Source organism: Xyrauchen texanus, chromosome 4 (assembly GCF_025860055.1).
Source record: "Xyrauchen texanus isolate HMW12.3.18 chromosome 4, RBS_HiC_50CHRs, whole genome shotgun sequence".
In the NCBI taxonomy this organism is placed as follows: Eukaryota; Metazoa; Chordata; class Actinopteri; order Cypriniformes; family Catostomidae; genus Xyrauchen; species Xyrauchen texanus.
Window position 1 is genome coordinate 7,172,713 of NC_068279.1, and position 23,265 is coordinate 7,195,977.

General features: G+C 36.5%; 1 protein-coding gene across 2 annotated transcripts in view; it reads right to left on the bottom strand.

Annotated features, from left to right (window-relative positions):
• Positions 1–3,263: 3,263 nt before the first annotated feature.
• Positions 3,264–23,265, bottom strand: part of LOC127634883 (mitogen-activated protein kinase 1) — a 50,638-nt gene continuing 30,636 nt past the window's right edge. The window contains exons 3-10 of one of the 2 annotated variants that reach the window (XM_052114630.1): positions 21,705–21,894; positions 21,100–21,216; positions 20,453–20,567; positions 13,161–13,292; positions 12,831–12,940; positions 9,705–9,727; positions 9,599–9,624; positions 3,264–7,790 (exon numbers count right to left, since the gene is read on the bottom strand). In XM_052114630.1, the coding sequence (XP_051970590.1) occupies positions 7,564–7,790; positions 9,599–9,624; positions 9,705–9,727; positions 12,831–12,940; positions 13,161–13,292; positions 20,453–20,567; positions 21,100–21,216; positions 21,705–21,894 (940 nt within the window). In that variant the 3' untranslated portion in view covers positions 3,264–7,563. Of the gene's footprint in view, positions 7,791–9,598; positions 9,728–12,830; positions 12,941–13,160; positions 13,293–20,452; positions 20,568–21,099; positions 21,217–21,704; positions 21,895–23,265 lie in introns of both variants that reach the window. The other variant, XM_052114620.1, reaches the window with a different exon arrangement.

Here is a 23,265-nt window from a genome sequence, read left to right on the forward strand (position 1 = left end):
CTAAAAAAGTAAAATAAGCAAACAGTTTTTTCAACTAAACCGCAGACAAAATTTCTTCCTCAACAGTTGTTTTTAGGAAGTTAGTACACATTATAAGAGGACGATAATTTCAGTTCACCACGGGCCTGTTTATGGTCTATTAAACTCCGTCTCCATCTACTGCACCGAAACTGCAATTGCACCACAAACAACAGGCATTTTCATCCTGTGCACGGATATTTCAAAACTGCAACTTATTACTGCTCGAATCAAGACTTACTTCTATATTTGGATCAAACAAGAATCCATTTAAAATCAAATAAGATCCTAATGGATCATTTCATTTTTTGGTAGTATTTTGTCTCGTTTATGGAGGATTCTTATTTGAGCCCTTTAGGAATCCTTCCGAATTACAATAAAATGCCATTAGCATTCCTTTCAGATTTTTTAACAATGGAGTAAGGATAACTAGATTAGTGATTCCCAACCAGTATATGTAAAATATTTGAATTTTGCTTTATTGAAATTAACAGCAAAAAACTGGGGCTATATTTGCGTAAATTGACATTTTTAGTTGCCTTTAAGGAAAACAAAATAACGTGCATGTGCACTAGCAGAGTATACAGGTCCTTCTCCAAAAATTAGCATATTGTGATAAAGTTCATTATTTTCCATAATGTAATGATAAAAATTAAACTTTCATATATTTTAGATTCATTGCACACCAACTGAAATATTTCAGGTCTTTTATTGTTTTAATACTGATGATTTTGGCATACAGCTCATGAAAACCCCAAATTCCTATCTCAAAACATTAGCATATCATGAAAAGGGTCTCTAAACGAGCTATTAACCTAATCATCTGAATCAACTAATTAACTCTAAACACCTGCAAAAGATTCCTGAGGCTTTTAAAAACTCCCAGCCTGTTTCATTACTCAAAACCGCAATCATGGGTAAGACTGCCGACCTGACTGCTGTCCAGAAGGCCATCATTGACACCCTCAAGCAAGAGGGTAAGACACAGAAAGAAATTTCTGAACAAATAGGCTGTTCCCAGAGTGCTGTATCAAGGCACCTCAGTGGGAAGTCTGTGGGAAGGAAAAAGTGTGGCAAAAAACACTGCACAACGAGAAGAGGTGACCGGACCCTGAGGAAGATTGTGGAGAAGGACCGATTCCAGACCTTGGGGACCTCGCGGAAGCAGTGGACTGAGTCTGGAGTAGAAACATCCAGAGCCACCATGCACAGGCACCAGAAACAGCGGCAGAAGCACCTGACCTGGGCTACAGAGAAGCAGCACTGGACTGTTGCTCAGAGGTCCAAAGTATGTTTTTCGGATGAAAGCAAATTTTGCATGTCATTCGGTAATCAAGGTGCCAGAGTCTGGAGGAAGACTGGGGAGAAGGAAATGCCAAAATGCCTGAAGTCCAGTGTCAAGTACCCACAGTCAGTGATGGTCTGGGGTGCCATGTCAGCTGCTGGTGTTGGTCCACTGTGTTTTATCAAGGGCAGGGTCAATGCAGCTAGCTATCAGGAGATTTTGGAGCACTTCATGCTTCCATCTGCTGAAAAGCTTTATGGAGATGAAGATTTCATTTTTCAGCACGACCTGGCACCTGCTCACAGTGCCAAAACCACTGGTAAATGGTTTACTGACCATGGTATTACTGTGCTCAATTGGCCTGCCAACTCTCCTGACCTGAACCCCATAGAGAATCTGTGGGATATTGTGAAGAGAAAGTTGAGAGACGCAAGACCCAACACTCTGGATGAGCTTAAGGCCGCTATCGAAGCATCCTGGGCCTCCATAACACCTCAGCAGTGCCACAGGCTGATTGCCTCCATGCCACGCCGCATTGAAGCAGTCATTTCTGCAAAAGGATTCCCGACCAAGTATTGAGTGCATAACTGAAGATAATTATTTGAAGGTTGACTTTTTTTGTATTAAAAACACTTCTTTTATTGGTCGGATGAAATATGCTAATTGTTTGAGATAGGAGTTTTGGGTTTTCATGAGCTGTATGCCAAAATCATCAGTATTAAAACAAAAGACCTGAAATATTTCAGTTGGTGTGCAATGAATCTAAAATATATGAAAGTTTAATTTTTACAATATGCTAATTTTTTGAGAAGGACCTGTATGTGCCATTAGGCATGTCTGTTCAACCCCAGTAGGAATTTTTTTTAATATAATGCAAATTAAAAAGGTACACATTTTTGGTTTTGTGTCTTTAAGGAACGTTGATATGGCTGCAGGGATGCAGAAGACAAAAAAAGATTGTACATTAAAGGGATAGATCACCCAAAAATGAAAATTTGCTCAGTTACTCACCCTCATGCCAGCACAGATGTGTATGACTTTCTTCTGCAGTACACAATTTTTAGAAGTAAAAATGATTAAATGTTGATCTGTTTCTCACCCACACCTATCATATAACTTCTGAAGTCATGGATTTAACCACTGGAGTCATATGAATTACTTTTCTGCTGCATTTGTGCATTTTAGAGCTTCAAAGTTCTGGCCACCATTCACTTGCATTGAGTGGACCTTCAGAGCTGGCATTTTCTTCTAAAATTCTTCATTTGTGCTCTGCAGAAGAAAGTAAGTCATACCCATCTGGGATGGCATGAGGGAGAGTAAACGATGAGAGCATTTTCCTTTTTGAGTAAACTATCCCTTTAATACATGTACACATTTGTAAATGCCCACAAACAGTTGGAGCATACAATGAAGCCCTCTATAATCATGCATCAGTGTTGTCTACACCTTTGCAGTATTGCATCTATTATTAAATAACTTTTCCGGTACTATCATTGCAAAAACAGCCCAGCACCGACTATCTACTACAATTATTTTTTTCTGTTCTGAGGGTTACTTGAAAGTCTAGTTTTTATTGAATGGCAAATAATAGGCTATGTAATCTGTTCTTATCGAGTGGCAGGCATTGCCACTGGTTACCATGGATGGCAGGCTCTGACATCCTAACAAACCAAATTATGTTCATGCTCATATTTATGATTACATCACTTTACCTTTTCTTATTCAGAGTTCCTCTGTTGCCTTGACAACAAAGACAACACAATGGAATCACAGCATTACGTACGCACCCTACAGCCAGACTGAACAATGGCGAGCACATCTTAACTGGAGCTTGAGATCTCTGCATACAGCTGATTTAAACACATATGCCCATTTGTTACATTTAGTGAGGCAACAAGTCAAACACATGAAATACTAGAACAGACATCATGCTTAAAAGACACAAAATATGAGGCAGGAATATAATACAATTGGTTTTATTAGACTGTTTCTTGTTACATTACTTGGCAGATGCAGAGATCAATATTGGTACTTCAAATTGGCAGTCTTTCAGTAGTAAAGACAAACCTCTGAGACATAATGCAGTTTTTTTCCCCAATAGATTAAAAAGATTTTAATTGATCATTTTTTGTGGACTTGTACATTTCCCCAGTGATTATACTGGCACCTCATAAAACACAACCAAGGGCTTTGAAACTTACAAGTGAAATTCACAACAAACGTTTGCCATTGCTAACAAAGGAGATTAATACACAAAGGCTTTTTTTTTTATTTATTTTTACAAGATTATTAATAAATCACTAGACATTAATTTTTACAATAAAAAACAAGTCACAAAACATTCAATAACTGGAGCAAGTGCAACAGGGTTAAACCAGAAAAGGGGGGAAATAAAAGGCCCATTTAATTGTTCTTCCTTAAACAATCACAACAATCACAAAAGCTGTGACAAATAGGACTTAAAATTACAGAACGAGAATAGTTTTTTTCCACTGTATTCTTACATATATATATATATATATATATATATATATATATATATATATAGAATATACCACAAAAAAGTCACAACTGATCCCCAACAAAAAGCTGTGTGATAAATTGTTATTCATGACGCATAAAGGCACATGGAAACAGACAGGCTGCACACTGATTCGGCAGAAGCTATCTTACAAGAGTTTTGCAGTTTGTTCTTTTTCAATTTTTTTATTTTTGAGAATAGCCTGTTCTCTCCTTGATCAACCAACATCTTATACTTAGCAAAGACACCACTAGGTGGCACCTTAAATAGGTCTGGTGAACCAAAGAGGAAAAAATACACTTTGCTTAAGCCATGCACAATGATGTAAATATCAGTGTCAATAACATAACCATGTCCATTGACACCTACTGAGCTCCATTTTATAAGTGCTGTCTTGCCCACTAATCGAACAAATGCAAACAGTTAAAAAATTATGCAAATGCCAGTTTAGCGGTTTTTCTTTAGGGTCTCAATGCGCCATATAATTCATTGACCAGCAAAGCATAATTGTGTGACTGAATGGCACAATAAAAAAAGTTATATTTCCTATATTGAATGCTTAACATGGCTAGAGGCTCCTAATTTCCACTTGAAATGAATAAATCTGACATTCTGGTTGACTTGGCTGACTATAGGTATAGTTCACCCAAAAAATTTAATTCATAAATTTACTCACCCGTATAGCGCTTTTGGTCTATGCAATGCAAGTGAATTGGTACTAAACGTTTGAAGCTCTAAACGTCACATAAATCAGGATAAAAGTAATCCATAAGACTCCAGTGGTTAAATCAATTTCTTCAAAAACGATATAATAGATGTGGCTGAGAAACAATCAATATTTAATTTAATTTAATTTTAATTTGACCAATTGTCACACATTATACATACATTTCTGCATATACATGGTGAAATTATTTATTTTTCACATATCCCAGCTAAGCTGGGGTCAGAGTGCAGGGTCAGCCATGATACGGCGCCCCTGGAGCAGATAGGTTCAAGGGCCTTGCTCAAGGGCCCAACAGTGGTGTCTTGGTGGTGTTGGGGCTTGAACCCACGACCTTCTGATCAGTAACCCAGAGCCTTAACCGCTGAGCCACCACTGCCCCTAAAAGTCCCCCTTTGTTTTGTTTTTTTACAAGATAATTATCCTCCCTGCTCAGTTAATCTCCACTTTAACTTTTACATTATTTTTGTGTTTTTGGGGATTCAAATTCTTCATGCATACCGCCCTCTACTGGGCAGGAGAAGAAATTCAAGCAAAAAAAAAGAACCGTTTCTCACCCACACCTAATCATATCATTTCTAAATATATGGATTGAAATATTTGAGTTGTATGGATTACTTTTATTATGCTTTTATGAGCTTTTTGAAGTGTCAACATTTTGGCACCCATTCACTTGCATTGTAGCTACAGAGCTGAAATATTCTTCCAAAAATCACGATTCGTGTTCTGCCGAAGAAAGAAAATCATTCACATCTGTGATAGAATGAGGTTGAGTAAATTGAGAGAATTTTCATTTTTGGGTGACCTATACCTTTAAGTGCTCCTAAAAAATAAATCTCACACCAAAATGTACAAGCAAAATAAGTGTATTTTTTCACTTTTTGCACTTGTATTCTCTATATAGCAAATATGAGACCACAAAAGGTAGGATATAACAAAAACCTGAGAGTCCAATAGCAAAATCCCCAGCTGTGTGGCACTTCCAATTTCTTTGTATAGAAAGCTTTTTAACAGTCATGCAAAGGGCACAGTCTTATTGATACAAGGCGGTAAAGGGCAGGGTGGAGGCAGAGAAAGCGAAAGAGAAACAGAATGAAATATACAAAAGGAAAGAATGAATACAGGAGGCACTGTACGTATTTTAGACATTGAATACAATTCTTTTATATAAGAGTTATCACTGAAAAACGTGATTGTTTTCAAATCCCACAAACAAAGCTCTCTAAACCTAGCTAAAGTGACCCTAGTTCCCAAATGGACTTGCATGCATCTCTAGATTAAATCACACTTGGTTTGGGATATATGTACCCCTGCAATTTATTTATTTATTGGTGGGTAATGTGAGGGCTTAAGTAAATGTTTTGTAACTATATGGACAGGAGTACACATTTTTTCCAAGGTGGCAAAAAAACTCAAATCAGTCTTTTCTTTGGTGCATAGGTAATTTTAACAGATTAGTCTCTTCTCTGTGGATCATATAGATGATTATAAGTGATCTTATAGTAATTAAGGGTTTATGATTGAGTCAATGTACAAAGCGTAGGTAATAATCATTAAATATATATACCTTGATTGCCTAAAGGCACATCATGGATAGTACAGTGCTGTGAAAAATTATTTGCTCGATTTCTTCTGTTTTTGTATATATTTCATACTAAATTGTGTCAGAAATTCAAACAGAACCTAATATAAAACAAAGGCAGTCTGAGTAAACACAAAATGTATTTTTTAAATCATAATGTAATTTATTGAAGCAAAAAAGTTATCCAATACCAACTGGACCAGTGTGAAAAACAATTTGCCTCCATAGTTACTAAATTCCCAAATCTATGAAACTACATTCGTAATGGGGTTCAGCTGGACTAGACACACCCAGACCTGACTCCTTCCAGTCCTGTTCAATCAATTCAACACATAAATAGACATTTTCAGCACCATGAAGATGGCAAAAATGTCTCACCCAGTAGCACCCAGTGCCAAGATCGAAAGGAATTCCAGAAATTATGAGGAAAATGGTGATTGAAATACATCAGACTGGGAAGATTTACAAAGCTATTTCAAAGGCTCTGGGACTCCAAAGGACCACAGTGAGAGCCATTATCTCCAAATGGCACAGCAGTGAACCTTCCCAGAAGTGGCCGACTTTCCAAAATTCCTCAAAGAGCACAGTGATGATTCATCCAGGAAGTCACGAAAAAGCCTAGGAGAACATCCAAGGAACTGCAGGCCTCCGGTCAAAATTCCACCACAGCATTGTGAAAGACTGACATCCAGTTATCAGAAGCATTTGGCTGCAGATGTTGCTGTTAAAGGTGGCACAACCAGCTATTAAGTTTGATAAGGTGGATAACTTTTTTGCTTCAATAATTATATATATATATATATATATATGTTGCCTTTTGTTTTATGCCATCTCGTTTGAAGCTCTAAAACAATATGGTATGGAAAATAAAATCAGGAAGGGGGCAAATACTTTTTCACATCACTTTAGCTAAAATGAACTAAAGGGGAAATTTTTTTTAATCAATTTTGAGGGAAATAGATAGCAAATACAGATTTGTGTATATAAAAATACATTTCTCCATTTATTAAAGTCCTCAAATGGCATCTTGGCGAATTCCATCTTTGTGCACTTTGAGGAGACTGGCGATGCACAAAGTGGATAAATTCATGTACACTGCCTATATAAAAGAATCAAGGAGATCAGAGCCTTCAATCTCTCCCAGTGTTCAGTTTGGCCTCTGTGGGACTTAAAAATGGCTTACAGACACCTTAGAGAAAAGCAGCTTGTTGGAAATATTAACATGGAGGCTAAAAATAAGCACAACAATAATATTTTTTACTTAAGTGTAAAAGAGGGCTGACAAAGACAAAAAGGATTACTATAATCTGAATAAAAAGCTTGACTAGATAGGTCAGGTACATAATCTCCACATATGCCGGTAGATTCGAAAATAAGTAGAAAGAGAAGATTATGTTAGAGTAAGGGTGTAAGAGAAGCTCTGCACTCTTCCATTATAACTGGAGTGTTAAGAGACTGAGAGTAAATAAGTGAAAGAAAGCAGGAAAGGTGCAGGAGCCCATGTTTCCTGCTGCAGATTGGATGAACTTTGAGGGTTGCCTGTAGGTTTGGGGTTTAGATGGAGAAAGATGATGATGATGGCGATGAAGACCAAAAGAGGACCACAGCGCACAGTGGAGTGGAAACAGGAGCATCAGCACGACTGAATCCAGATCAACACCTACAGACATAAACATTAGTTTTCTTTGCAGAAAAGTATGCAAAAAAGTTTCCTACTCCTTTAAAAGATATTAATGAAATAAGTGTTCCGAGAGGACCGTGGATATCAACGCTTTTCACCTGTCAATCATTTTACTAAAATAGTGTTCTATATGAAGTGGATCATTGAGGCCATGTTTCATAATTTTTGTCAGTTGAGGGCGCTATTGTAACACTTCAATTTGACAGCCACAGGAACAAAAAATGTTGCACTTTTGCTCGGTTTTGGTCTCAAAATTATATTTGGAGGGTGGGGTTTTTGAATTAGGGGGCGTCGCTAATTTAACAGCTCAGTCATGTGAAAGCTTCAGAACACTGAAATCGCTTACAGCACCTTTAAAGGGATAATTCACCCAAAAATGACAAATCTTTCATCATTTACTCACCCTCAGGCCATTCTAGTTGTGTATGGCTTTTTTGTTTTTGGAGCTACAAAAGGTCTGATCACCATTCAATTACATTGTATGGACATACAGAGCTGAGATATTCTTCTAAAACTCTTTGTTTGTGTTCTGCTCAAGAAAAAGTCACACACATCTAGAATAGCATGAGGGTGTGTAAATGAAAAGAATTTTCATTTTTGGGTGAAATATCAGACAAATATTATAATACTATCTATTATTATTATATATGGTGGGGCGCTCAAATCTGAGCTACTAAACTTGTCGATATATATATATATATATAATGTGTGTATGTTCTTGGCACCGTTTTCTAATCTAGGAAGTGTAAAAGGAACGACCACAGAACAGCTGCTCCCTCTAGAGAAGCATCAGGACAATGCATGCTAGTGACAAACAGGGTCCCAATTATGCATTATTTAAAATGTGAGTATTTAACAAATTAAGGTCTATATAAAATATTTATTTTTAATTTAGTGCTGAAATATTAAGCCCTTTTCTTGGCAAAAAGGCTCTATTTGAGGTATCTACAAGTACACAACAAAGAATCATTTTCTTACAGAGTATCTTTGTCTTGTTTTCAAACATATTAGATTTATGTACATGAGAAACAAAACAACATATATAATAAGTGTTTTTATTCGAGAAATCCAAAACATTTTTGTGAGGTTTTTGCTTTAGAAAAATTAAGTTTGCCAACGGAGTAAAACAAACACACACACACACACCCCACACACATTTTAATAAGATTTTAGTTTTATATTTTTAAAAGGAATGTTTCACATTCAATTTAAGTTAAGCCCAATCAACAGCATTTGTGGCATCATGTTGATTACCACAAAAAATACTTGATTCGTCTCTCTTTTACTAAATAAAGCAAATATCACGGTTACAGTTACCGGCACTAACAATAGAAGTCAATGGGGGCAGTCCATAAACATTAAAATACAGATGGTTTCAAAAGTATAGCCACAACACAATCATTATACATGACAACATAATTTTATTGTTTTGAACCTGTAACATTCCTTTAAAAAAATTGAATAATAAAAGACTAGTAAATGTTTCTTGCCTAGATTTTTTTTTTTTTTTTTTTACCAGAAAATAAGCCAAAAATACTAACAAAATTATTTTATGCACTGTTAATAAATCATATCCTAAACAAAAAGTTTATCATATGCATGCAGTGTCAATCTTTAAGGGCTTTAGAAATAAACATAAGTAAATCTGTCTTTTAAGAGTTTGTGTAACAGGCTATTATCTATATAATAATATACCAGTGACTATATAGGCTATGATCTGCACTTATTCTCTGTACATTCTGATTTGGTCAATAACTTAACCATACAAAGTTTTTTCTGTAGTTTACCTATGCAGAAAGCTATGGTCTGTAGCCTGGTTGAAAGCGTGCAGTTTCTTCAAAGATCAGCTCTTTCAAAGTCTCTTTGGGCAAGTCATCCAGCTCCATATCAAACTTAAATGGAGCCTCAGCGACAGGCTGTGAATGGTAAACATAGCATGTAGTTACCATTGGAATAGACACTTTCCCACAATTCCCTTGCTTCCTTGTGTACAACAACATTGAGCATACAAAAAAGTGGTTATTCAGTGCTGATATATGAATTCCCCAAGTGCACAAATAATGAATAATATTCATCAAGTAGAGTGTTCATTGTTGATGGATGCATGCAATGTTCGTTTCTTTGCCAACGGTCCATATTTCTTTGCTGCTTGTGCAACATCTTATGCAGTTTTGTGACTGGTCACATGCTTTGATGGGTGCTAGCCTCCATGTAACAATGTAATTAGTACATTTACAAAAAAGCCACATTAAAAATACAGAAATGCGGTGATCACACTTGACATGATAATAGTATTAAAATTTCATTCACATGCTAAAACTTCCAACTGACAAACTATTATTGGTTAAAAGTTATTGTGGCTATATGGCAATTAAAAATGCACTTCATAGTGTGCATGTTTGAAATGTTCACGACCTTTGAATCATCATAAATTGCTAAAATGTGCGAGAGCACAACACATGTATGGAATTCGATCATAAAGCTCATGTTCTTAAAAGCTTTGAGGAGCGAAATGTAGACAGAAAACATCGCAACTAAATAACATTTTTATGAATTTACTTACCCTCATATTGTTCCAAACCAGTGTGATTATTTTTGTTATGCAAAACATAAAACGAGATGACGTAATGAATGTTGCTATCTGTCTTTTCAATACAATTGCAGTTGATAGGGACTCATTTTAAAGCTTAAAAAAGGACCCAAAAGTATCAAAGTAGTGCATGCAACCTTGCGTTGTTTTCAGTGTTACACAACTCAAGTTCTCATGTGAACAAGCCTCTCTCATAACACTCATTAATGGGCAACATACAAAGGCTGGGTTTCCCGATAAAGTTGCAACTTAAGCATCAGTATTGAACTAATCATAGACTTGTCAAAATATGAATAAATCATCTGGTTAGAGTGCAAGTCAGTGTGTAGCAGTGTGTAAAACTGCAGATACTGCCTAGTGATTTTATAGCGATTTTTTCAACATTTCTTATCCTCTGAAATAGTTTACAATGACTTTCCAATGAACAAATATATTAATACAATTTATTAAATATCCCAGTCTTTGATAAACGGTGAAAGATGCCAGAAATATATATGTTTAAGTTGCACTTAATGGATTTAAGAGTGGTTCAAAGCTCTCACTAATTTACACTACTTTTTAAGAACTACTTAGATAACGATGCTTTTGGGAAATGCACATCAGTGATTAAGTACTACTTAAGTGCTACTAACGTCCTACTTAGTGCTTCGGGAAACCCAGTCAAAGGCTTTCACAGCCAAAATTACTTACATTTCAGGTTGCTTCTTACCAAAACCTATCATATGCCTAAAGAAGGCTTGGAATTAGAGTTGACGATTTAGCGTTAATTCAGTGTGATTAATTATATATAAAATAAATAACGTGATAACACAATCATGTCCCCAGACCATAATAAGGAATATTCCTATCGTCGGAGCAATTCATGTAGTACTACTTGTAGGGACAGTTGGCGAAACTACAGCTGTTTAAGCAACACACATCTTTTACAGATAACAAGCCACACTTACCTACAGCAGACAGCTCAAGATGAGAACCCATATAATAAAGCCATCTCAGACATATTGCTGAATTCAATTGCACAATGGATTGCTGTGGACTGTGGGTCAATGACTGGCTTATGTTCAATAATATGGAATAAACAATATATTGGATTCTAAAGCCACTTTTTGTATTGTCTTATCAATGCTTTACTCATCTGCAACAAAAATGTAATGCATTTTAATTATCTAAATTATTATTTTTATAATATTTGTTTTATTTATAATTATTTAAATATAACTATTTGTAATTATTTAATCATTATATATATTGAATTATTGCTATTTGAGGGGCCTTCCTAGCAAATATTTATACGTGCGATTAATTTTATAAATTAATCACGCAATTAATTACGAATTTTGTTTTTATCAATTGACAGCTCTACTTGTAATACAACTTGCATGGACTAATTTTATGATACATTTGGGTCCTTTTTTAAGCTTTAAAGCGAGACACTATCCACAGCCATTGTATTGAAAAGACAGACCATGATATTCATTAAAACATCTTATGTGTTCTGCATAGCAAAGTCATATGGGTTTGGAATTACTTGAAGGTTATTAAGCGATGACAGAATTTATAATTTTGGGTGAAGTATTCCATCAACAAAGTACTTTGTATCAAGATCAAAATGGAAATATAGCTGCAAGCAACAATGACGGGCCAACTGGTCCATTTCCACCAGTGGCTTTCAGAAAACAAAGCAAGGTGGATACATGCATTTGGCATTTGACATTATTCTAAACAAATTAAGCAACTTGAATAAATATAAGAGGACTATTTTAAAGTCTGTTGTATGAGCCACACTTCCTGATGCAAGGTGGTGGCGCAATGACTGTGGCCCAAAATCGTCAAATCCATGTGATTAGCCCCCAAGACTAAACATACATCTCAATTTTGATCTAAATCACACATTGCACACAGAAGATTAGAAGATTCACCATTAATTGAATGTCTTGCCATGGCAACATGGTTTCATATATCAAAATCTGTTCACAATTTAGCTTCTTCAATGTCTTGGCATAATCTTGTCTAAATGTGGTGACAGTCTCATGAATCACCTAGGAGGAGTATTTAAAAGTTCAGAGGCTGCAATATTCAAAAAAATCAAAAATGACTAATTATAAAAGTTGTCCAGCTTGATGAGAACTATATATGTGGCACTTATGGTGACTGTAGATGAAAATAGGGGTGCTACATGCCCCCCAGCTACTTTGCTAAGCCCTAATGGCTGACAACTCTGATGTGTGTGCAAAATTTCAAGAGTTTTCACGCATGTTAAGTATGCCAAAAGTAACGAAAACCTTGAAAAAAGAATAATAATAATAACAATAATCCTTAGAACAACTATTTCTCTGCACTTTCAATGCTTGGGCCCAAATTATCAAAATTGTTCATGATCCTTCCCCAGACAAAGACAAAAAACAGAAAATGTGAAATAGCAATCTGACCTCATCTGTAGGGTCATAGTACTGCTCCAGGTAGGAATGAGCCAGCGCCTCTTCCACCTCAATCCGTTTATGAGGGTTAAAGGTCAACATCTTATCCAACAGATCCAATGCTACAAGAACAAAACAAAATCTATCCAGTGCTCAAATTTAAACCAGATCATGGAAACATTATTTTATGACTATATACAGTATTTACAATTTATGAGTCATAAATCACATTTAGCATGTCCCACATCCTGGATACTGGCATTTAGAGGTGGCTAATTCTGAAGATATGAGGACAAGACCATAAGTGTGTTTTAGACCAGCTGTGTGGATCTGAACTCTGACCTTTAGGGTCTGCATTAGGAAAGAGGCGGTTCCAGGGCACTTTACAGCGCAGAGGCAATGACAGCAGGTAATTTCTTGCCTTAATGTTGATGATGCAGTTGAGATCTTCCTGAGAGGGAGAACCCAATATACCTACAGGAGAGAGAAAAGATGGATAAAGAGGATTTTGGAACATAGACAACAGGGTGGGACAGGAAATCAAGAGAAATATGGAAGGATAAAAAGGAGAACCACTCCCTTCTTTTAAGATCTGCTTTTGATGCATCATACTTTGGGACATTTTATGCATGCAAAAAAGCTATTTTAAAGGGAGTTCACCCAAAAATGAAAATTGTCATAATTTTCTTGCCCTCATGTAGTTCCAAAGCCATATCCAAAGAAATGCCACAGTATCACGGTATTAAGGTGCATTGCTAATATTAGCAGTGTTGTATTTAGATAAAGCTAAATTTATATTGGAAAAAAGACCTTCCTACTGCAATTTAATTGTATGCCATTCTGTCAAACATATTTTTATAATTATTATTTTAAGATTGATCAAAAACAAAATAGAAGATTATTCATTTGCAGTTATTATTTGGTTTGTTCATGCATTTATTTGCTAGAGAACAGTGCCACAGTAGGCCTACAATGCATTTAATACTTCTATTAATAATATGTTTTATTTGTAAAGTACTAAATAGGATTAACAAAGTGCTTTAGGCTTACAGGAAAAGACTGTGAAAATAGACTGTGCTGGAATAAACACCAATAAATAAACTACAAGTGAAAAATAATTTCTCTTTATCATTTATGTTTTTAGTAGATATTGTGTTGAATTGAGCGAAATTACAAAAAACATCTGAATGAACAACATTACTGAATGAAATGCTTATCTGAACAGTTAGCCTAGGAAGTAATCATTACTAATTGTTATTATTTTGATTGTTTTCGTTTGTACTAAATTCAATTATTAAATAGCAGTAGGGAACATGTCTTTCTTTTGTCTGAATTTTGCTATAACTAAGTAATAAACTGCTAATATCCACAGTGCACCTTAAAGGTGCACTCATAAATGTTTTTTATATGTCGTTTCGGACTTACACTGACACCTATTGGTGTGGATGCAGCATTATTTAAACAATAGTTTTCAGCTACCAATGCCATTATAGAAATTCACTATTCACAGTCAGCCATGATTAGTTAAATCCAAGAGTAAAGTGTCAATAACAGAATGGTTACTGAGATAAAGAGAGCAGTATTCGGCTGGTCATGTGATCTCAACATGGCAGACCCCATGAGGAACAGTTTTACTAAAGTCACGGATATGACTGGAGTCTTTATCTCATCAGAGTGCTCATGATTTTATACATGGATTAAAAAATTGCACTTAATTTCTTTGAGTAAACTTTTTAAATGAGGAAAAAAATTACTGAGTACACCTTTAATACCATGGTATTTTTTGTGACAGTTATCATACAGTGAAAATCTCATTACACCCCTAGTCCTAAACATTCCCTAAAGTATTCCAACAACACAGATTTTAACCGCTTTGGTGGGGGAAAAAAATGGTTCAGGCTCCGACATGTCTGTGTGCTGCACTCGCAGCGCACATGTAGCCTTTAAAATGGAGTGATGGCTGAATCTAAAACAAGGAAGTCTTAAATTAAAAAAAAAAAAAAAGAAAAAAAAAAAAAGTACAATTTAGAGATTTATAATCATTTCAAGTTTATATAATGCTGTGTAAATGTAGCCATTTCTGTCTTAATTGAACCGATTTGGATTGTAGAGAAGTTCTGAAAATAAATGACTTTATTTTCATGTAATCCAGTGAATAAGACGTCAACAGTAACAAAACCATCCGTTTTAAAACAGGTATATTATGAAACTGCATCCATAATGGTGACTGATGCTAATATTCTGCCTTACAACTTTGTTTGTGTTCAACAGAAGACATGTGGGTACATAAATGGCAATTTAAATTTTTTGGTTAACTATCCCTTTACCAGCCTTCACATAGGATTGGACACCTGCTGTACTTGTATATAAATGTTTACACTTCCAATTTGGCATTTATAGCAACCAAAAAGCTCATCAATTCAGCTTCCTGTGATACTGAGCATACAGAGCAGAAGCAATGGAATTAACAATATCTCACTGCAGCAAGCTAATGACGTCCACACACAATCTGAATGAGGAAGTGAGTAGTTATCAACATGGAAACATCTGCTTGAACAGGCCAGATAGGTCCAAAGACACATGTGATAATGGAAGAGATCTCCGTTGCTACAGAGATTATTTTGCTCTTCTAAACACAAGGAAAACACATTTGCTGTGTGTTTGGAGGGGAAACACACACCCTCAAACACACATTCGTGTAGCAGCATGCACAAGATTATAAGTGTTTAGCTTGTCTACAGGGCCAAATTAACAGCATCTCTGACACAAACAAGTTTTTTACAGATGTAACAGAGAAAATGAAAGAAGGAAAATGACTGACAGCTGATGTGGGAAATGATGAGGAAGCCATTTCAGCAGATAAGCATCAAATGCTTATCTAAGTCTTACTGTGCAAAACTGATCACACTGTATCATATTTCTGCCTAGAGATAGACTTTTGAAGAGCACTCCATATGCATCAATTATTCAGCCAAGCAAATAAGCATGTTTTCATTTAAAGATTAAACATTTTAATATTAATAGTAAAGAAAATATATCAAAACATTTTAAAACATGGTACATTTGTCAGAAGTAAAATTGTATAAGATATTAAGAACATTTTTATATATATATTGCATTTTTGAGGCCTGAAAGATTTCACGTGCAGCAATGACAGCTTTGTCAGTCCAGATACTCCGGTGACATTTCACCCTACGCTTCCTGTAGCACTTGCCATAGATGTGACTGTCTTGTCAGGCACTTCTCACACACCTTACAGTCTAGCTGATCCCACAAAAGCTCAATGGGTTTAATCCCTAACAATCTTTTTCAATTATCTGTTGTCCAATGTCTGTGTTTCTTTGCCCACTCAAACCTTTTCTTTTTGTTTTTCTGTTTCAAAAGTGTCTTTTTCTTTGCAGTTCTTCCCATAAGTCCTGCACCCCTGAGTCTTCTCTTTACTGTTGTACATGAAACTGGTGTTGAACAGGTAGAATTCAATCAAGCTGTCAGCTGAGGACATGTGAGGCGTCTATTTCTCAAACTAGAGACTCTGATGTATTTATCCACTTGTTTAGTTGTACATCTGGCCTTCCACATCTCATTCTGTCCTTGTTAGAACCAGTTGTCCTTTGTCTTTGTCCTTGGCCATTTCAAGCATTGTATAGCCTTCATTCCTCAAAACAATTATTTACCGATGAGTTTCTAGAGAAAGCGGTTTATTTTGTGCAATTTTTGACCTAATATTGACATTACGACATGCATACTGTGGCAAAGACAATATTAAGCTTCATTTAACGAACCTAATAGCTTTCAACTGTTTTATGGCAAGTGATTTTCTAGTACCAAATTAGCAATTTAGCATGATTACTCAAGGATAAGGTGTTGGGAGTGATTGCAGCTGGAAAAGGGGCTTGTCTAAAGTTGATAAAAAATTACTTAAAAAAAAAAAAAAAAAAAAAAGAAAGTGATGGTGCTGTTTTTTTACATCTGTAATGTCCTGACTATACCGCCGTGGCCAAAAGGATTGGCAGTGACATACATTTTGTGTTTTGCAAAGTTTGCTGCTTCAGGATTTGTAGATTATTTTCTATGGTACACTGGAAAACAATGATAAGCATTTCATGAGTTTTAAAGGCTTTTATTGGCAAAAACATTCAATATATGCAAAGAGTCAATATTTACAGTGTTGACCTTTGTTCTTCATAACCTCTGCAATTTGCTCTGGCATGCTGGATATCAGCTTCTGGGCCAAATCCTGACTGATCGCGATCCATTCTTGCCTTATTAGTGCTCGGAGTTGATACAAATTTGTGGGCTTCTGCTTGTCCACTCGGCTTTTGAGGATTGACCACAGGTTCTCTATGGGATTAAGATCCGGGGAGTTGCCTGGCCACAGATCCAAAACGTCAATGTAATGATCTCTGAGCCACTTCATTATCACTCTTGCCTTGTCACATGGTGCTCCATCATGCTGGAAAATGCACAGATCATCACCAAATTGCACCTGGAACATTGGGAGAAGTTGCTCTTGCAGGACGTTTTGATACCTTTCTTTATTCATGGCAGTGTTTTTGGGCAGAATTGTGAGAGAGCCCACTCCCTTGGATGAAATGCAACCCCACACATGGATGGTCTTGGGATGCTTCACTGTTGGCACAACACAGGACTCATGGTAGCGTTCACCTTTTCTTCTCCGGACTATCAATTTTCCAGATGTCCCAAACAGTCGGAAGTTATTTTCAGAGAAAATAACTTTGCACCAGTCTTCTGCTCTCCAATCCTTGTACTTCCTGCAGAATTTCAGTCTGTTCTTGATGTTTTTCTTGGAGAGAAGTGGCTTATTGATGCCCTTCTTGACACCAGGCCATTGTCCAATAGTCTTCGCCTCACTGTGCGTGCAGATGCACTCACACCAACCTTCTGCCAATATTGAGCAAGCTCTGCACTGGTGGTGATACGATTCCGTAGCTGACTCCTCAGGAGGAGATGGTCCTGGTGCTTGCTGGACACTCTGTGACATCCTAAAGCCATCTTCACTGCAGTTGAACCTCTCTCCTTGAAGTTCTTGATGATCCGGTAAATGGTCCTTTCAGGTGCAATACAGGTGAAACTCGAAAAATTAGAATATCGTGCAAAAGTTCATTAATTTCAGTAATTCAACTTAAAAGGTGAAACTAATATATTATATAGACTCATTACAAGCAAAGTAAGATATTTCAAGCCTTTATTTGATATAATTTTGATGATTATGGCTTACAGCTTATGAAAACCCCAAATTCAGAATCTCAGAAAATTAGAATATTACATGAAATCAATAAAAAAAAAGGATTTTAAATACAGAAATGTCGGCCCTCTGAAAAGTATAATCATGCATATGTACTCAGTACTTGGTTTGGGCCCCTTTTGCATTAATTACTGCCTCAATGCGGCGTGGCATGGATGCTATCAGCCTGTGGCACTGCTGAGGTGTTATGGAAGACCAAGATGCTTCAATAGCGGCCTTCAGCTCTTCTGCATTGTTTGGTCTCATGTCTCTCATCTTTCTCTTGGCAATGCCCCATAGATTCTCTATGGGGTTCAGGTCAGGCGAGTTTGCAGGCCAATCAAGCACAGTAATACCATGGTCATTGAACCAGGTTTTGGTACTTTTGGCAGTGTGGGCAGGTGCCAAGTCCTGCTGGAAAATGAAGTCAGCATCTCCATAAAGCTTGTCTGCTGAAGGAAGCATGAAGTGCTCTAAAATGTCCCGGTAGACGGCTGCGTTGACTCTGGACTTAATAAAGCACAGTGGACCAACACCAGCCGATGACATGGCTCCCCAAACCAACACAGACTGTGGAAACTTCACACTGGACTTCAAGCATCTTGGATTGTGTGCCTCTCCATTCTTCCTCCAGACTCTGGGACCTTGGTTTCCAAATGAGATGCAAAATTTGCTCTCATCAGAAAAGAGGACTTTGGACCACTGAGTAACAGACCAGTTCTTTTTTCTTTAGCCCAAGTAAGACGTTTGACATTTGAAGCCCATGTCCAGGACCCGTCTGTGTGTGGTGGCTCTTGATGCAGTAACTCCAGCCTCAGTCCACTCCTTGTGAAGCTCCCCCACACATTTGAATGGCCTTTTCCTGACAATCCTCTCCAGGCTACGGTCATCCCTGCTGCTTGTGCACCTTTTTCTTCCACACTTTTCCCTTCCACTTAACTTTCTATTAATGTGCTTTGATACAGCACTTTGAGAACATCCAACTTCTTTTGCAATTACCTTTTGAGGCTTTCCCTCCTTGTGGAGGGTGTCAATGATGGTTTTCTGCACAACTGTCAGGTCAGCAGTCTTCCCCATGATTGTGAATTCAGCTGAACCAGACTGAGAGACCATTTAAAGGCTCAGGAACCCTTTGCAGGTGTTTAGCTGATTAGAGTGTGACACTTTGAGCCTACAATACTGAACCTTTTCACAATATTCTAATTTTCTGAGATTCTGAATTTGGGGTTTTCATACGCTGTAAGCCATAATCATCAAAATTATATCAAATAAAGGCTTGAAATATCTTACTTTGCTTGTAATGAGTCTACATAATATATTAGTTTCAACTTTTAAGTTGAATTACTGAAATTAATGAACTTTTGCACGATATTCTAATTTTTCGAGTTTCACCTGTATTCCTTGCATGCGAGGCAATTTTGATGCAAAGTGATGATGGCTGCACGTCTTTATAGGAAACCATTGCAAACAAGAACACAACGATTGTAAGCACTTCTTCCCTCATTTTATAGCAAACAGTCTGCTCTTATAATCCAATCAGAATGATAGAGTGATTTCACCTGACTAGTACTTGTTCACACTTTCCCAGGTGCTGCTGATATAAGTAGTGAAATGATGTTGGCTGGTCATTTTGTGCCAGGACCAAAAAAAATGTGAAATTTGTTTTTTGTGATAAAGTTCATTTTTTTGGCCAATGAAGCTTTTTGCAATTATTTAAAATGCATCAGATCATTTTGCACAATAATCTAGAAACAATGTGAATCAACACCACAATGTGAATCAACACCACAACAACTGAAGCAGAAAACTTTGCAAAACACAAAATTTATTTCACTGCCAATACTTTTGTCCACGGCTGTACATTGTGATCAGTTGAATGCCACTTTGGTGAATTAAAGTACCAATTTCCTTCCGAAACAGCAAAATCTGTGCATTATTCCAAACTTTTGTCTGTCAGTTTGTGTGTGTGTATATATATATAAAAAAAAAATCACTTTTTTATTATGTTTTTTTCTTCTACTTTGTTTTGGGCATAAAACAAACAAAAAATAGATTGTGTGTATGATAAAAAAGAAAAATAAACTTAATTAAACTAAATGCAAGGTATATTCTCTAAAATAATTTGCACAGAAATTACACACTTCACTTAAAAACTGAACACTGCTGTTTGGTCTTCTACATATCCCATGATTAGAGTATTTACTAACTATCCACATGAAATGTTAAGGTTTGGATCTTTTTTAAGTCCCAAGAGCAAAGATTTTGTTTGCAGGTATCTCAACAGCAGGATATATTTTGGGTGCCACATGACAAGAAATTTTGTGGGATTCAAACATGCAGCTTTTTAGATGCCAGCCACAAGCTTTAGACACTATGCACGATTGTTTACCTAAGATGTGGTTTAGTTGGTCCAGGTAGTGTTTCCCAGGGAAGATGGGTCTATTTGAAAGCATCTCAGCCAGAATACAACCCACCGACCATATATCAATGGACTTAGTGTATCCCTGAGTGAGCGAAAGAGAAAGAGAGAAAGTGAGAAAATAAAATAAAAGTAACATGCTTTTATGGATGGTATGATTTTGTGGCATGTTCAATGGTAATACCATGGTATTCTTTGAAGTATCATATAAATGCCATGGAATACGAGTACGGCATCAATGGTACACTGTATGTCAACATGCCATAGTATCACTGTACTACCACCAGGCCACTGCTGCCACAAGGAAAACATCCCTTTAAATTCTGCATTTTCAACATGCATTACCATGTTTTGTTAAGACTTCCAACATGGAGTAAAAGTTAAAGAGAAACATGCAATTCATTTATAGAAAGTGCAAGAACTCTGAATTAATCTCTTACAAACTCAATGGCCGAACACTAAAATGCTGACTGACTGTATCACAGATATGCCAAACAAACCATTAAAATAATAATATCGCTACACCAAATTAACATACAATTGCAGTCAATTCAACAATAGTCTGTGTTCAAAGAATCAGTCCAAAATATTTTGAAAGATCAATATTGATAGCTCACCTTAGAGTTGAGCATAATCTCTGGTGCGCGGTACCAACGTGTGGCTACATACTCTGTCAGGAATCCAGTGTGGTCATGGTCTGGATCGGCCACTCGGGCAAGCCCAAAATCACAGATCTGGATAGATCACAGGATAGCAGAGGAGAGTAAATTGCTTGATGACATCTGATGGTCAAAGTAAGATTCTGTTTATAGCTAAAGTACTTCGAACACTAATCGGTTTTCCCAGAATTGCAACCATCCAATTGCCAACTTTACATTAGCACAAGTTACAGACATATCGGAGTTTCCATAAATGTCCACACCAAGCAAAATATACAGTTAAAAGGTGATTTATTTATTTATTTGTTTAATGACTGTTTAAACCAGCTTTATATACAGAACCAACTATAAGTAATACAGCGGTTGATGTCTCTGAAACACTGCAAAAATTGGCTTAAATTTTTGGGCAAACGTTTTGGGCAGGACTACCAGTTTTCAGGCCAATGGAAGACCTGGGGATCCCATTAATCTCATTTGGTGATGCTAGTAGCACAGACATTACAAACTTCACCTTTAAATAAGCTTAAAATAGAATAATGACAAAGAAATCCTGTGCACTTCACCTTGAGGTCGCAGGTAGTGTTGAGCAACAAGTTAGATGGCTTCAAATCTCTGTGGAGAACATTTGCAGAGTGGATGTACTTGAGGCCACGCAAGATCTGGTACAGGAAGTAACAGATGTGGTCATTGCTCAAGTGCTGTGTCTTCAACAGCTTGTACAAGTCTGTCTCCATTAGATCCTGTACAATGTAGCTACAGAGTGCCAACGTCAAGGTTCAACACAAAGTTTGGGTTTCGGCATTTCAGAAATAATAAAAGAATGCACATACTGTATATATGTGAAGTGACAAGCTTTTTTTCCAAGTACAGTCTACCTTATGCACAGCTATTTCAAGAAATATACATTTCACCCACTTTTCATTTTGTCTGAGAATCTTCTAAAAGCCCTACAGGGCTCTTGAAAGAGCTGTTTCCACCTACTACTGTACTCCACTATTTGATATCGTGTTTCTACATTATCCATGTGCTCACTTCATATCTCTCTCTCTCTCATACATATATATATATAAATAAGAGAGAGAGAGAGAGAGAGAGAGATATCAAGCCTGAAATTAGCCATCTATCCAAATGTTTTTTTTTTAAAGACTCTATGAAAATTATAATGGGAGTTGTATATAGTCCATTTCTGTTAGCATTTCTGTTTTAAATGTTCAGTCTCTCTCTTACAAGAAAATGGGCCAAAAATATTGATGACATCAATCTATTTAGGGGCGGACACATTTGTTAAATAAAATGATCTCTAGAATGAGAATGTCCCCTCCCACCGATTAGCAACATCAAGTAGATGCAACAAGGATATGGAAACAACACAGTATTTCCATATCCATTTACAATACAGCACTTAATTCAATGTTTTGATACAATTACATGAAGTACTTGCACTGAATTTGTAAGCTTGGTAGGATATATGAACCTTAGGAAATGCATGATGGGAATGTTAGCACAGCAGTCTAATCGGTTAGCGTGCTAACTGGATTAATTATATGAAAAATAATGCTTAAAATTTGTTTAAAAACAATGAATCATGCCCCTGATGTGTTTTTTTTTATTTGGTAATCAGGAAAGTTCCAACCATCAGAGCAATGCAAGCTTGATGTACCATATTGATGTGGCAGTAGGGCAAACCAACGAGAGCAACAGGCAACACAGCCTTCCACAGATACGCTTTTGAGCTTGAAGACAGCTGGACCGAGCACAAATACAGGGATCTCGAGACATATTTGTCAAAGTTTAAACTACATTTAACTTGACACAGCATCCTAAAATCATAGTGAAATATGACGCAAAACCAAAGTGAGACCCTCCGGAAACATCCATCTGACCCATGAGTACATACACCAACAATTAAAATGAGCTGAAATAGGAAGTAAGCCAATAATAGCGTTTTGTTCAATGATAAAGAAATAAAACATACAATATTTAGAATTTTAAGCCACTTTTTTATATTGTAGAAATACCTGCTGAAACTTGTCTGCTGACACAATATACTGTATGTAAATGACGTACTAGAGTTATCTGAATTCATATCATTCAAGCAAAATTGTAGGGCATACAACTATCAGG